Source organism: Megalops cyprinoides, chromosome 13 (genome assembly GCF_013368585.1).
Source record: "Megalops cyprinoides isolate fMegCyp1 chromosome 13, fMegCyp1.pri, whole genome shotgun sequence".
Lineage (NCBI taxonomy): Eukaryota > Metazoa > Chordata > Actinopteri > Elopiformes > Megalopidae > Megalops > Megalops cyprinoides.
This window is the reverse complement of record NC_050595.1, coordinates 16935461-16950205: the sequence shown is the minus strand read 5'-3', so window position 1 is coordinate 16950205 and position 14745 is coordinate 16935461. Positions and strand designations below refer to the sequence as shown.

General features: G+C 43.0%; 2 protein-coding genes across 2 annotated transcripts; both read right to left on the bottom strand.

The window, feature by feature from the left end:
• Positions 1 to 846: 846 nt before the first annotated feature.
• On the bottom strand, positions 847 to 8159 carry LOC118788039 (casein kinase I-like). Its single transcript, XM_036543872.1, has 11 exons — positions 7850 to 8159; positions 5218 to 5258; positions 4670 to 4745; positions 4029 to 4180; positions 3660 to 3894; positions 3096 to 3181; positions 2804 to 2888; positions 2491 to 2639; positions 2165 to 2272; positions 1276 to 1382; positions 847 to 1122 (listed from the first exon to the last, which is right to left on the bottom strand). The coding sequence occupies exons 1-11, from the start codon at positions 8007 to 8009 to the stop codon at positions 1071 to 1073; spliced, it is 1251 nt and encodes a 416-aa protein (XP_036399765.1). The 5' UTR covers positions 8010 to 8159; the 3' UTR covers positions 847 to 1070.
• A 2622-nt stretch (positions 8160 to 10781) lies between these two features.
• LOC118788545 (PCNA-associated factor-like) lies at positions 10782 to 13423 on the bottom strand. The gene is made up of 4 exons (XM_036544573.1): positions 13338 to 13423; positions 12402 to 12485; positions 11984 to 12158; positions 10782 to 10923 (listed from the first exon to the last, which is right to left on the bottom strand). Exons 1-4 carry the CDS (start codon positions 13381 to 13383, stop codon positions 10875 to 10877), a joined length of 354 nt encoding a protein of 117 aa, XP_036400466.1. The 5' UTR covers positions 13384 to 13423; the 3' UTR covers positions 10782 to 10874.
• Between the last annotated feature and the right edge of the window lie 1322 nt (positions 13424 to 14745).

Genomic DNA, 14745 nt, shown 5'->3' with positions numbered 1-14745 from the left:
GAAAACAGACAATCCCCAGCGTCCCTAAGACATTACATCCCAATTACCCAAGAAACTTCATATCGCTAATTAAGGCTTTAGACAGGAGTGTTAGCGTTTGCATTAGCAGGGGCTGTGCGGAGTCGTACTAATAAAGGCTTCACACAGGAGAGTGACTGTTAGCACTAGCAGGAGCTGTGGGGAGTCTTACTAATTAAGGCTTTAGACAGGAATGTCAGCGTTAGCAGGAGCTTGCTTAGTTTCACGTTTCTTTATTCTATGAAATGAAATTATAAAGTTCAAGGCTTGTAGGGTGTAGTGAAATAAACAGAGACCCAGCTGCTGACTCTGTGCTGCACATCATCATTCCCCTTAACCAGAGATGGTTGCCCTTGGCCTTGTGACCCCAGCACATCCTGCTGTTAGGACTCCTGCCATGTATTCCTTCTGAGTCAATTTCATGTACATCTGCAGAGAAGCTGTCATGTCACACTGAGCAGGAGAGCAGAACCACGGCCACGGACAAAACCCCCATATCCCACACCTTCATTTGGCCTCAGAATGGATCACTGCAATAGGCAGATGGTCCAGTAGCACATCCAGTCCTTAGGAGGTCTGGATTTGGATTGAACCACCTGATAAAGGGCCTGGTGTCTAACAGCACAGACATGGTCTGCGTTCATGTTTTCTCTGACAGGGGGGAGGTAAGCATAGGGCTGTGAGACTCTCTGTCAAAGAGGCCAACAGGATAATGAGGCAGAAAATCAGCACAGACAAAGATGCCATCACCTGACAGACAGAGGACCCCCCCCGAACAGGTGAGAGCCATGTCTGACGTCCCTGGGGTGGGAGAGCACGGGGGGGGTGGAAGGGCACGTGGGGGGGGCAGCAGAGGAAGATCTCACAGCTTCCAGCCAACCAGGAAGAAACTAAAAAAAAATCACAAAGACAAGGGCAACTGCAGGGTGGCCAGCACAGGGCCAGACACCATCCTGGTGCCATCTCTTCTCTACTGTGTGCACTGCCTGTGTGGGCACCGCCACTCCTGCAGGTGGCTCCTCATCAGGAAGGGAGACAGAGGAACTGAGGGGTCACTTGTGTCGCGGGGAACTCTTCTGTTTCCGCCTGAAGAAGCAGCAGTACCTGGGCACAGACAGAGACAGATGGACAGGGAGACAGACAGGCTTTTACTGTTCTGGTCTAGTACAGAGGATACGACTTCACAACTTAATATTTGCTCATAGGACGAGTAGAATATCAGAGTATTTTGGGAAAACGAGGAATTTTCATACATACTTTGCCTCCTCAACCACTTCTGCTTCCATCTGCGCTGTGATTGGTGGATTAGTGTGGGCTGGCTGTGGTTCCTCAGCATTCAGCTTCCCATTGGTCAGACTGAGTGCCTGAGACACAGATAGACACCCCATACGCAAGATCTCATGATCAGAGCAAAACCCTAAAATTTCTCATGATCAAAGAGCACAATCCTAAATGAGATCATGAGATCACAGAGCAGATTCTGTTGCTGTACAAGTTTCTGCAGGTCATTCAAGATTCTACAGACTTGCGCTTGTGGTTCTGTGTACCTATGTCAGTAAACCCATCCTTTTGGACTATCCCATGTACCGCTGTCAATATACCTGTCCTACTGTGCAAAGGTGCTTCATTGTCCACTTTCTCTATAGCATCACTTTAAATATAATTATAATGGATATTGTTCTGTAAAGATTGAATAAAGGAAGAAATAAAGGAATGGATAAAGGAAGCACAAACTGCAACTGAGAACCAAAGGACAAGAAATGAAAATGAAGTAGATATTCAGCAACTTTTTGAGAGGCATCTGTTAGACTGGCACAGCTGAGACCACCTGTACATGGACAGTGTGTGGCAAGCTGACCCTGGAGTCAGCTCTGAGGGATGTGACTGGGCCAGAGTGATGAAGAGCGAGGACCACGGGATGCGTCTGTGGTCAAACAGTCCCACCACTCAAGTCCACCCAGCAGTCACCTGACTCAGACTCAGCTGACTGTACCTCTGTATCAAAACATCTACAACTACACTACTGCTCATCTATGAGACACCAAACACTTCCTGTTGCACAACTGCTCAGACCTGATCCTCCTCACACAGGAATCTAAACCTGTCCAACTTCACACACCTGATTTATATGAAATGATAGGGTTACCTGGGTCTGCTGTGGCTGGTGTTGGGCTGGCCGGTCTATAGGGGTGTGGCTCTCTCGCACGGCAGCTGACGCCCCCAAATCCACATGGACGGTCCCTATTGGTGAAGGCTGGGGAGGGAATGGGGGGTCAGAGAGAGAGCAAGAAATTGAGAGTGAGAACAAAGAGGGAGAGCAAGAGAGATCATTTTTTACCCTCTAGGTCTCTGTACTTGGGATCTACACCATTGTGTTGCTTTCTTTTTCATTAAAAGCAGCAAGCACTATGGATGATTATGAGCGTAAGGGAGATCACTTCCCATTAGTTGGTGCCACTGCCAGTCACTTACAATCTGTCGGCCGACCCAGTCGTAGGTGTGGTCAAAGGTGTATCCCTTCCGTTCAAACAGCTCGGTGAAGAGCCTCCTCAGGTACTCGTAATCTGGCTTCTCAAAGAAATCCAGTCGTCTCACATAGCGAAGATACGTGGCCATTTCCTCTGTAGAGTCAACACAGTTCTGGCTCAGAACATACCCACTACAAAGAGCAAGAACACGGACACTCCAAAGTTTAAAACCTAATACCTAACAGCCAGCCTAACTGCAAACCTGACATTACAGATTGCTCTCTGGGTCAGGGGTCAGAGGTCACTGTGGAGAGTACCTGGAAAGTTTTCACAGAGGACCTCAATCGGAGTGTTGCGTTTAGTCTCTCCTATCTTCTGGTATCGCTCTTTCAGGGTGTCGGCCTACAGGTATGAAACAGAGTCACAGTCTCTCTCACAAAGGAAAAGAGTCACAGTCTGTAATAAAGAAGGACTCACAGTCTCTCAGGGGGCACACAAAGTCACAGCCTTTCACAGAGGGAAAGAGTCATCTCTAACAGAGGAAAAGAGTCAGTCTCTCACAGGGTAAAATGAGTCTCAGTCTCTCCTGCTCATGCAGTGGTAACCCACCTTTAGCCCCTGCCAAGGGAGACTCCCCCGCAGGAAGTACATGAACATGTGTCCTAATGCTTCTAGGTCATCTCGCCGACTCTGCTCTGAAATAAGACAAAGCAAATATGCCATCATGCTGTGGAGTTATTATTACATAACTGGGGAGGCAACTATATTAATGACTCCAGACTTTGCTGTGCAAAGCATTACAGTGTGTCTGGCACGGCACGTAATTCCTCCAGTGCAGGAGCTTACTGATGTTGGAGTGCACCAGAAAAACAACAATCAGAGATTTCCCATTATTTACAGTATTTCAGTAAAGTAATTGTTTTATCTATTCAACGTGTGCATGTATGTGTGAGGGAGTATATGTGTGCGTACGTGTGTGTGTGGGCAAGAGAGACAGAGAGAAAGTGTGTGTGTGTGTGTGTGCGCGCGTGTGCGGGCATTTGAGCATGCATGCATGCATGATTTGTGTATTTGTGTGCAATGGAGAGTGCATGTGTATGTAAGATTGTATGTGCAAGAGACAGAGTGTGCGTGCATGCGTGTGTGTGTGTGTGTGTAAGAGATCACATGTACCTTTTCCCAGGTGAGTGTTAACGGACATGTAGCGAGCGGTCCCTGTGAGGCTCTTATGCTCACGGTAGGGGATGTGTTTTTTGGTTTCAGGATCGATGTATTCCTTGGCAAGGCCAAAGTCGATGATATGAATGATGTGCTCCTTTTTGTTTCCTTGGAGACCAATCAGAAAGTTCTCAGGCTTCACGTCCCTGTAGATTAGGTTCCTGGAGTGAACATACTCCATCCGAGAGATCTGCACAGACACAGGATTAAACAGTCACACCCACACGCAGACTACACACAAACACAGACACTCACTCATTCCCCACACATAAACACAGCTTATATGCAGTCTGGACAGGAGTCTGACAAGGTGTTCATACACACCAGCTGAATGGCGATCATCAGGACAGTCTTCAGAGAGAAGCTGCGCTCGCACAGGTCAAACAGGTCCTCCAGACTGGGGCCTAACAGCTCCAACACCAGGGCATTATGCTTTCCACATGGACCAAAGTAAAAGACCTGTGGCAGGCCCTCCACTAGAGAGAGGAAGAGAGAGAGGGGGAGAGTGAGGGGAGGAGAGAGGGAGGGAGAGAGCAAGAGACAGTGATTTATACTTTATTTTCTGGCATGCAGTGTTACATCACCTCCACATTGGCAGCCTGGACATTGTGATTGGTATTCTGGTCTGGTGATGGGTTTGTGTCATGGGACAAATTAAAACTACCCTCATAATCTTTCCAGTCTGGAAATTGCTCTGTATTCCTGTCAATATTACAGCTTCACTCTATGGTCATAAGGCAACCTTTTCTCCCTCGTGATTTTGGTTCTGAAGCACAACATGAAGCATAAAGAATAGATGTAATGTGAAAGACAGACAAGCGTGATTTAGCAATATGTTGCCCACATCACAGTAACTCTGTAACAATGTGTGTGGCATAGTACAGACACCGACTGGCTGAAATCACAGAACACTGTGGTAAAACACACCCAGAATGTTACCAATGACGGCCTCCCCCAAGACTCACCTGTACCTGTGCTTCCCAAGGTTTTATAGAAGCGATACTCCAGATGTAGCTGGGGTGTCCTGGACTTCACTGGCTCCTGGAAGACAGAGGGAAAAACTGTAACCTAAACAATGTTTACTACAACAACCGATGCACACTAATGTCAATATTCAGTGTCAATATTCAACACGCTACTTTACCACGGCATTCCATAGTGAAATATCACATTCAGGCCTGAACATAAGGGTTTCAACATTAAGGGCAGAACATTACGGTCTGTTCAGGGCTTCCTGATATTGATCAAGTAGAGTGCACTACAGACAAGCATTACCCCTCTCCAAACACTCATCTCCTGCTCTCTATTAAGAGACTTACACAGGTTGGTTTTGTTCATTTACGCAATCTCAGGGCTACACCACAAATGCAACTGACGTCAAAAACGCACAAAACAACTCATTGTACAAGAGTAGCACTCTCCCAGTAGATTAGCACATTAGGAGATTAGCGCTCTAATGGAGCCGTCGCTCAAATCCAGAAATCACAAGCAGAAGAGTCAAAGCAGCACTTACCAGTTTGATGGCTACATATTCGTTGGTGTAAAGATTTTTACCTGGAACGAGAGAGAAGAGACATAAAGTACATAGTTGCTTTATTTTGAGGTGCATGATTTGATTAATGTTTCAAAGTAGACTACAAACGGGCAGGTTAATCAGCAAGTCAATTCATTTGGTTAAATGATGTGCATGAACAGTTGTTGCATTTGAAAAATTATATTATCCATAACAATTGCATCACAAAAGCTGTATACTGGGAAAATGCTGCTCTGAATACAATGATCGGCCCTAACAATTAAATTAAGTGCTCATAGTGGATTATGGCATAATTTCACTTTGCTTGGCTGGCCTGTTCCTTCATTATGTAAAAATAGTTTAGGTGTGTCGCATTTTGCTTTTATGTTTTGTTATAAAGTCTAGCTCCAAACAGTGCTTCTGAACAGTATGCAGAGAACAGTTACATACCATCAACTTTGTATCTAGCTGTCAATACCCAATATACAGCAACAACAACATTTCAGTTTGTAGATTCATGCTATGAATATTCCAACTACAAAAAAGTACTAATGTACAGGTCCAAAGAAAAGCCACTATACACTTGCAAATGTTTATTACATTTACATTTATTCATTTAATATTAATACCAGAAAAATTGAAATATAGCATAAAATAAGATATATTTAAGAAATGTCTTAGTAATTTCTGTGCAACTGTACCAAGACGTCTTCCTGTCTCTCTTTTGGCAACCTACCAGGAGGGGTGACAACAGCTCTGTACACTACAAATCTAACATTCTTGTATAACTAAGAACTGCAATGACAGGCTGACGCTAGCCACCATCCCTCTCCACATTTCACCTGCAGTCTAGGTCCACGCAGCTCATAGTCTGTAAATAGTTTCTGCCTTGAAAATGCCACTGTCATAATATCTGACAGAAAGTGATGCTTCTGCAGTGTCAGTTTGAGTTGATTCATCCATAGCAAATATAACTGGCAGCCTGGAGAGAGAAAACAGTCCTGAATTGCCCCCTGTCTTCGCACTGCTGTAGAATCAGACGACACAGCTCTTCACATGATTCAAGATTTCTCCCTGAGCAGAAAACTGAAGAAAACTATTGTGGTCCAATTTAAAATCTTAACATGATTATAAAACTACAAGCCAAATGCTCTAGGAAAGGACACAGGGTGCCAATGTAGTGGGAGCATAAATCTTGGATGATAACATTACATTACCTTCATGATAACATTATATTACTGTCATTTAGCAGACGCTGTTATCCAGAGTGACTCACATAGGTTACAATTCTTACGTTATCCATTTATACAGCTGGATATTTTCTGAGGCAACTGTGGATTAAGTGCCTTCCCCAAGGGTACAACAACAGCGCCCTAGCGAGGAATCGAACCAGCAACTTTTTGGTTGCGTTACATTACATTACATGCGTTTAGCAGGCACTCTTATCCAGACTGAATTCCAGCACAATAGAACATAAGTGTAACCATTCAAGTTAAATGAGCAACAGTGTCAGACCAGGCTAACAACACTCCAAGACCAGTGGGTGTGAGCAAAACATGAACTTTTTGAAAAACAAATTACAAGCCCTGCTCCTTACAACTACACCACACCGCTGCTGATACTTTCACATGCATTAGCATATCATCTTCTCTCTCAGAACTACAAATTAGAGGAGGTCAGCGAGGAGAGCAGTGGAAAGGCTGGGTGTTGAAGCTACTGAACAGGGATAGCCAAAGGAGAGGATGCACAGCATCATCACATCATGTGCACAGGGGGACAGTTAAGGTGAGAGATCAAGAGGTGAGAGACTCAGACCCTGAGGGAAGGGATTCAGTGTTAAGGGGTGGAGACTCTAACCTTGAGGGACAGCAGAGATAGAGATTATAAAAAAGAAAAAGAACCAGATGAAAACAAAATGGCCACTTGTGTTCTGCAAAATTGGTGGGCATCCAAACTGTGTAAGAATCCTGTAAAAGTCATTGGATACATGGGGCAAACATGTTCACAGAAAAAGCAAGTCAGGACAGACTTGAAGTTAGCAAGAATGAGTGTTATGTTGTATGTAGTATGTACAAACAACATCAATATTTCAGCTACAGATGAAGTTGAGAGATTGCTGGGGAAGGAGTGTCTTTTATTACAACACTTCAAGTGCTCTGGCACAGATGTTGTTACTGCATTGCAGACAGTGTATGTACATCATTTAAGCTACCAAACTGCAAAGTCAGTGGGCTACCTGGCAGTGATAACTTGTTAAGAACAGGAGTTGAATTCCAAACAATGAAAGCACTGATTTAAATGGTAAATATATATATACAAATATACAAAGATGTGTATTAGTAACAGGTGTGGGTCAGCAAGTGAGCGAGTTTCGAACCTGGGTTCTCACTGCTCACTGCCAACCCCTTACGGCCAGCGTCGTTGCCAGCTGAGCTAAAGGCAACAGCGCTAGTTACCAGGTCTCAGGGAGTGGTGTGACTGCTGCAACTGCTTGGCTACCTGCTACCCACTACCCCACAGGCTTTATGCAGGGCTCGCACGGGTTACTCACTTCAGCTCTGCCACATAATTAATGAGGAATTTTAGCCCAGGAAAGACCGCCGCATGTCAGTCTGGCACACTGTTTCCTTACCCAGTTTCAGCTCGCCAAAGTTTCCACAGCCAATCTTCTTCCCAACTCGGAAGTTGGGCCCCACCATAAGGACACCACTCCGCCCCTGCCCTGCCTTGCTGCTGCGACCCGCCCTGCTGCTCCGCCCCGGCCGCTCACTCTCCTCCTGCAGGGGGTCCATGGCTGGAGCAGCATAGAGGGTCCCGCCACCCCACCAGCCACACCTGCAGGAGCCACTCAGACCTGCGCTACACCTGTGGCACTGCTGCTGCCATCTTCATCACTTCACAAAATAGGGGTGGGGTTGTAAGGGGAGGGGGGGGGGGGGTCAGCCCACCTAAAGCAAAGGCAAAAGAGCTTGTTACAAACAAACACAAAGTCTTAACAGTCATACACTAACTCTCCTAGCTAGCCAAACTAGCAGACACACACACTCTACCCCCTTCTGCCAAAAACCTACTGATCACTCTAGATTCTTCCTTGCCTTTCTCTCAACATCAATCATCTTGCTCACAGCTTTTCCCTCATGTAATACTTGTACATTAAGTACAAGTAATCTACAAGTACAAGTAAATCTACAAATATTTCCTATACAATCTGTCCATAGGCTGTTAGTTTCGCCCTTTACAGTGGCATATTAACAACAAACCAAATTACAGACCAGCGGGCCGCCTGTCGACACATGCATTAAGTATTAGTAATAGTGATAGCTGATGTTTAAGGCAAATGACGCCCAAAACTGCCGTGCGGTCAGTTCACAGCTGTTAAGCATTCGCATTCTTGACAATGAATGTGAAACAATGTCCACATTCACCTGGTCAAGCATTTTGGCATGTAGTCTTGCTATTGTATCTATGGAGTTACGAAAACAAACCAGGCTAGGCTGTTACAACGTTTAGGACGTCATTTCTTGTAGGTAAAACAGCTACTTATTGTAGCGACAGGAAATCAAGCAACAAAAGCTGAAATACTGCTTCAAACACAATAGCCCTTTAATAACATTAGAATATTCCTTTTAGTACGAAGTGTTCCCCAAAACACTGATATGTCTGAGGTTTCCTCTTGAATAAATATACTCGTATTTGACATCTGATCACTTAAAATACTTGAGACAGAGCGATGCCGACGATGTTATTAGCAAGCTAAGGAAGTAGCAAGCTAAATGAGCTAGCTAGCCACTTAACGTTAAATAACAAGCTAAACATGTAGCAATAAGATATATATTCGAGCGCAGAACTACACACTAATTTGATCACATGGAAGTGTGCAATTGGCAAATATAATAATCTTGTCAAAATATCTCTATTCTTGCTCGCTGTTTGGCCGGCTACAAGCTCTTCCACATTGTGTTTAGGTATTAAAGATATGCTAGTGTGATTAGTTATCACTGGCTTAATATGCTGACATTGTATAAGGATGAAAATAACTATCAGTCTCATTCTTTGATGGTACCAACCGGCAATTTTCGGATAATCTTTCCCGGGCAGCGCGAAAACTAGCTAGCTAGTTTAAATTAGCCAACGTTGCTGAATTTCTCTCTGAATGGGAAGACGAAAATATGAGGCATTTCATGAAAATTAGGTTGATAAAATCGTCACTTACTTTCCGTGTGATGATGTGCTTTAACCTTCAGTTTGTGCTGTGACCGCCCTTCCGTGTCTGCTACAACCAGGGGATTCAGACGCTTGTAACCTCTATTTTGCGAGCTAAAAAGCTATCTCATCTAGAGGAGAATTCTCCCTCTGGTGAGACCTGGGACTGTGAGAGACTAGGCAGACAACTTGGGCATCGTCAGGTGACTAAGGACAAAGCCGTAATCGACGTCACACACAAATCCACCTAGAGTATGGAAAGCTAAGAACAGACCTATATTCAAATATTAGGCAGTATTGGCAAAATCACATGGTTACGGCAGAGTTTTGTGCAGTTCTCCGGCGCTGTGAAGTTCCCTTAAGTACCTGCAGTCTGGAGGTTAATGTATTGACGTATACGATCCTTTAAATCCAGGAAGTAGACGAAGGAAGCCAACACTGCGCATGTCATGCTTCCGTGCACAAAACATTACCTTCCCATGGAAACCAATGTACCATATTGTTCTGATGAAACATTTCAAGCAAAACAGTTTATTACATTCTGTTGCGCTAAATAAAAATGTACCATGGCACGCTGAAGAGCAAAATACATTTCGGAAGACGTTAAATTTGATTCGATGATCACTTTCAAACGTTCGTTTGTGCCGTTGTCTGGTTCTTGTGAAAACTGCAAAGAGCTCAAATGGAACAGCGCTCTCCAGGTTTCTCGCAGCTTTGCACTTTGGTTTGGTGTCAAATTTTGCCATTGATAATACAGCACCACCTGCTGGAACACAATGGAAGTCAACATCGTGGCCTCACAAGACGAGGCCCCCCTTAAAAATTTGCCGTTTTACAGCAGTTCGCAGATATATACTCCGGCTATTGGCGTTTTAGAAATGCAATTTGATTTTTTTTTTTTTTTTACTTTTCATAAAATCAGATCAAAATTTCACCTAGACCAAACCAACTCAACTTACTATTGCAAATAAAAATGCTATTACCCCCAACAGAATAATACTGTGCAGGTACTCAAATGGTCAAATACAGTTGCTGACATACGAGTGATGAAAAAAAAACACACCCATTAGCTGGTAACCTACAAAACCTCCCAATCTGCTTTGCGGAAGTGAGGCAGTGGAAACTGGTTTATACTGGAAAGTGACAAAAACTGGACTACTTTTTCTTCTTGTGTTTTATGCTTCTATGAAGAATCTTGCCGTTTTTCTTGGGTTGATGACATTCGTAAGATTAAAGTGCTTCATACAATGTTCAATGAGGTGGCTATTAGGTGCATGTTGGTTAGGGTTGTTTGAATTATTCTCCAAGGAGTCAATGATGTTAGAAAGAGTTTATTCTGTACAAAAAGTTACCCTGAAAAATATAAATTATATACAAAGTTGTACAATAACACTATCCCTTTTGAGTACCAATTACCATGGCTTTTCATTTCATCCAAGATTACAAATCCAAATTCATTCATCTTCTGCATCATCGTCATCTTCATCTGGCAAAGGCTGAGACCTGAGGGGATGAAATATGGTTAAATTCCTCCATTAGTGAGACAACAAAGGTTTCTGACATGACCTTTGTACACATCTACATCTGCTGCATATGCACCACCCAAAAAAACAGTATGAACACAGAGCTATAACACTTGCCCTTTTTGAAAGGCATTGTCACATGCAATTCAGATGGAAGCGGTTCTACACTTTCACATGTTATACAGCAGCCTTAAATTACATCTGTAACATGGCAGAACATCTATTAGCCTCTAAGCTCACATGCTGTGTATTAGTTACCCGAGATGCCAAGAAATGGTCTTGTCAATCAGTTAATTTCATATGGTTAAGAATCCATTAACCTTTACCTAATTAAACACCTGAAATTACTTCTCTAAACAAGAGAAAAACATAGCTAATTGTTAAATGTTTGGGGGTACAAATTTCATGATTGCTTTGGATTTAACCACATTACTCTGCCCGTCTCTGAGAAGAGCAGCTTGGCCTTCAAACCTGTGTGCACCATGCAGAGTTATGTCCTAAAACCATCCCATGGTGGCAGTACATAATCCCCATTATATTTACTTCACTTCATCTTTCATCATCACATGACCTTTTGGTTCATGAATTCAGCAACCCTGCTGCTCATTCCCTGTCAAAGTCTTTCTGAGAGACGAACTATGCAAAGTACAGTACTGGCTGTTCCTGTTCAATCATTTAAGATGTAGTGTTGTCCATCCTCACAAAGCACAGCAGAAGAGCCGTTTCCTTCATTCATAAGAGGGATGTTATCATTATTACCACAGGCACACACTTTCACAGTAACACAGTTTAACTTACAGTGAATGACAGCATTTCAATATTTAGAAGCTTGTTTTTCAAAAGGAAGCATTTAAGCTCCTTTCACTGCCTCCCTAGTACTAGCTATGCTAAACCACTACAATCTTATAGTGGAGCAAACATAAAAAGAACAAAATATAATTGCAGCCACCTATTTAACCTATAGCACTTATAATAAACAATCAACAGAAGCCACCAGTTGTTCTGGATGCATATAACTGATATTAAGCAAATATCCATACTTCCTGGGTGCTTTGGACACCCCACTGCCACCCGCCTCCTCCTCATCTGACAAAGGAAGCTGGTTCTCCTTCTCAGGTTTTCGGCTGGGTCCCCCAAAGAAATCCCCAATGCCCTTCTGCCAGGTTGGGGTGGGTCGAGGGCACACTGGGTTTCCGCCAGCATACTTATTTTTCGCTGCAAAGAAAACACCCTAATGCAACTGTCCTGATAATTATCAATTACCACAACTTCTCATGTACTTAAACAAGCATGCCTTTGCCTTTCCAGACTTCACAAGCCAACAACTGTACTGCACCACACATCACTGGGGTTATATTTAATATAAACCAAGCAGAAAAATCAAAGGCAATTGCATAAATACTAAACTTCATACAGTTACACTATGACATTCACATACGGAGGCAAAAAACTACTCACCAGGCGTGCCTGATTGAGAGCTACCGGCCGTGTTTGCAGAACTAGACGCGCCAAGTGACTTCCTTGGTGCTGATGCAGCTACGGCTGAAAACGTTCAAACACAATTTAATAATAAAACGCGTGCTATACAACAGCTTCATTAACAAGCTATAGGTGAATTATGGTAGATAAACATTTGTGGCACTATTGACAGCCAAGGCAACACTATGCCGTTGTTACGATGGGTCACTGTGTTGATGCTAAGACCAGGTCACCGCCAACTATTATGTTAAGAGGGCCCGAGTAAAAAAAAAAAATTAGAATAAATAAACTTTGAGGTATGTGAGAATAACAGTATATAGCTGTGAGCTAGTTACTGGTTATACTAGTTAATTTAGACTAAATTGGGATCTGGGTAAGTGATTTACTTCACTAGCTTGCAAGCTGTTTACAGGATCACTGGCGCCCTTGTTCTGACACTGGCGCCAAATAACATTCGCAGTTTGAACTGGAGGAAACTGGCGCCAGTTTGACAAGAGCAAGCAGTGTACAGTAAGGCAGTGTACCGCTGACGAAAACGCTAAAGTTCATTCTAACGTTAACTAATTACCCTGTTAAAAAGGAATTTGGGATAGTAGCTAGCTAGATTGTTAAATTTCTGCACACTGTTAGTTCAAAGTTGACATTCCCAGCCAGCAAGTCAATCAATGAGCCTTCGTTTAAAATATTACATACAATCTAAAATTTGGCTAAACTTTCCACTTAAATATCTATAACTGAAAAATGACAATTGGAAAAACGAAATGCAGGCGGCTAGGAACGTGATTAATCCGACAGAGAGGCATCAGAGAAAAGCCTCTCTGGAAAAATCATTTTCGCTATTTTTACTTCCCGATCGGCACTAAATTATCAACCAGCCACCTAGCTGACCACACTCGGTTAATATGTGCACCTCACCTTTTCTGTAAGTCCCAGGAACGCTATCTGCTTTCGTCCTGACCATGTTCTTCTTTTTCCAATGTTAAATACCTCTGAAAATTCACCTTGAGGGACAATTGCGAATGAGAGAAACACTTCCCGCCGGAGTTTAAATTTCGACCGGGTTCCGATGACGTCGTTTGGTTACGTCATGGCAGTCCACCGCCTACTTCAGCAAGCCAGAGAACGGGAGCTCTGAAAAACTTTAAATTCCAGTATCTGTGGCCTTTAAATCATAAGGGAACTGCCATTACAAAGACAGGCTAAAAACCCAAGCCTAATATCGAGTCTGTAAAATGAAACAGCGAACAATGAAACAATGAACTGAAACAAAAATGAGTGATTCCGTTTTGTAGTGTATCAGAGTAGTAGACTGTTGTACCCTTAGGGGTACCTTGAATTGCCCTAGTAAATAGACAGCTGTATAAATGGGAAAATAATCTGTGCTGCACAAGGCACTTTTCGATAGCATGTAAGTCAAATGTAAATGCTGATGTAATGTAAGTGCCACAATGATCTGTGGGACACTTTACCCCCCATGAACACAGAATGGTCTTAGGACCAAAGACATGTGCTGCACTTATGCCTCCACTTCTACACATATATAATGGCTGTCAGTTCACAGGGTCTTGTGCAAAGTCACATTTTTATTGCACATGTCCTGTACAACTATGCCTGTGAAGGAAAGCTTTCACCGACCTCTCCCTAGAGCCTAATTGTTAATTGTGTCAATAATTTGTTAATTGTGCGCATCTGTTTTGATTTGTTTGGGGAACCAGCTATTCTCTACAATGCCCAAAACGATCTCTAATAAATGAGTTCTATTCACTTATTTTGAAGTTATATAAAGATTTTCAACAAGATGCTGTAAAGTATATTATGATGAATTATAACACATTTACTTTCACTTGTTGTACTAATTTACCAATTTAATTTAACATTTAAATTCATTATATGATGTTAAGGACAAAGTGCAAGGTCAACTCAAACCCATATCTCAGATTCCTCACATAGGGACTAGATAGTGCATAGGTATGACTCAATGCAGTCTACATTGAAAATTCTGAGTGGAATCATGATAGAACATTACATTACATTACATTATTGTCACTTAGCAGACAATCTTATCCAGAGTGACTTACATAGCTTGCAATTTGACACGTTATCCATTTATACACCTGGATATTTAGTGAGGCAACTCTGGGTTAAGTACCTTGCCCAAGGGTACAGCAACAGTGACCCAGCAGGGAATCCAATAAGCAACCTTTTGGATATGAGCAATCCTCCTTACCACCGTGCTACACAGCAGCCCCCAGAATTACATGATTGTCATTTAGCATATGCTTTTATCCAGAGCAACTTACAATTTTTTTCCCTTTATACAGCT

What these genes read in the sequence shown, in the direction of transcription:
- LOC118788039 (XM_036543872.1), bottom strand. Translation starts at nt 8,009, where the DNA reads ATGGACCCCCTGCAGGAGGAGAGTGAGCGGCCGGGGCGGAGCAGCAGG. An exon ending in CCTCTGTGAAAACTTTCCAG is followed by an intron (nt 2,640 to 2,803) that starts GTACTCTCCACA and finishes TTGACTCTACAG; the next exon opens with AGGAAATGGCCACGTATCTT. An exon ending in ACTGGGTCGGCCGACAGATT is followed by an intron (nt 2,273 to 2,490) that starts GTAAGTGACTGG and finishes TTCCCTCCCCAG; the next exon opens with CCTTCACCAATAGGGACCGT.
- LOC118788545 (XM_036544573.1), bottom strand. Translation starts at nt 13,383, where the DNA reads ATGGTCAGGACGAAAGCAGATAGCGTTCCTGGGACTTACAGAAAAG. An exon ending in TCCTGGGACTTACAGAAAAG is followed by an intron (nt 12,486 to 13,337) that starts GTGAGGTGCACA and finishes GAACGTTTTCAG; the next exon opens with CCGTAGCTGCATCAGCACCA. An exon ending in CTCTCAATCAGGCACGCCTG is followed by an intron (nt 12,159 to 12,401) that starts GTGAGTAGTTTT and finishes TTTTCTTTGCAG; the next exon opens with CGAAAAATAAGTATGCTGGC.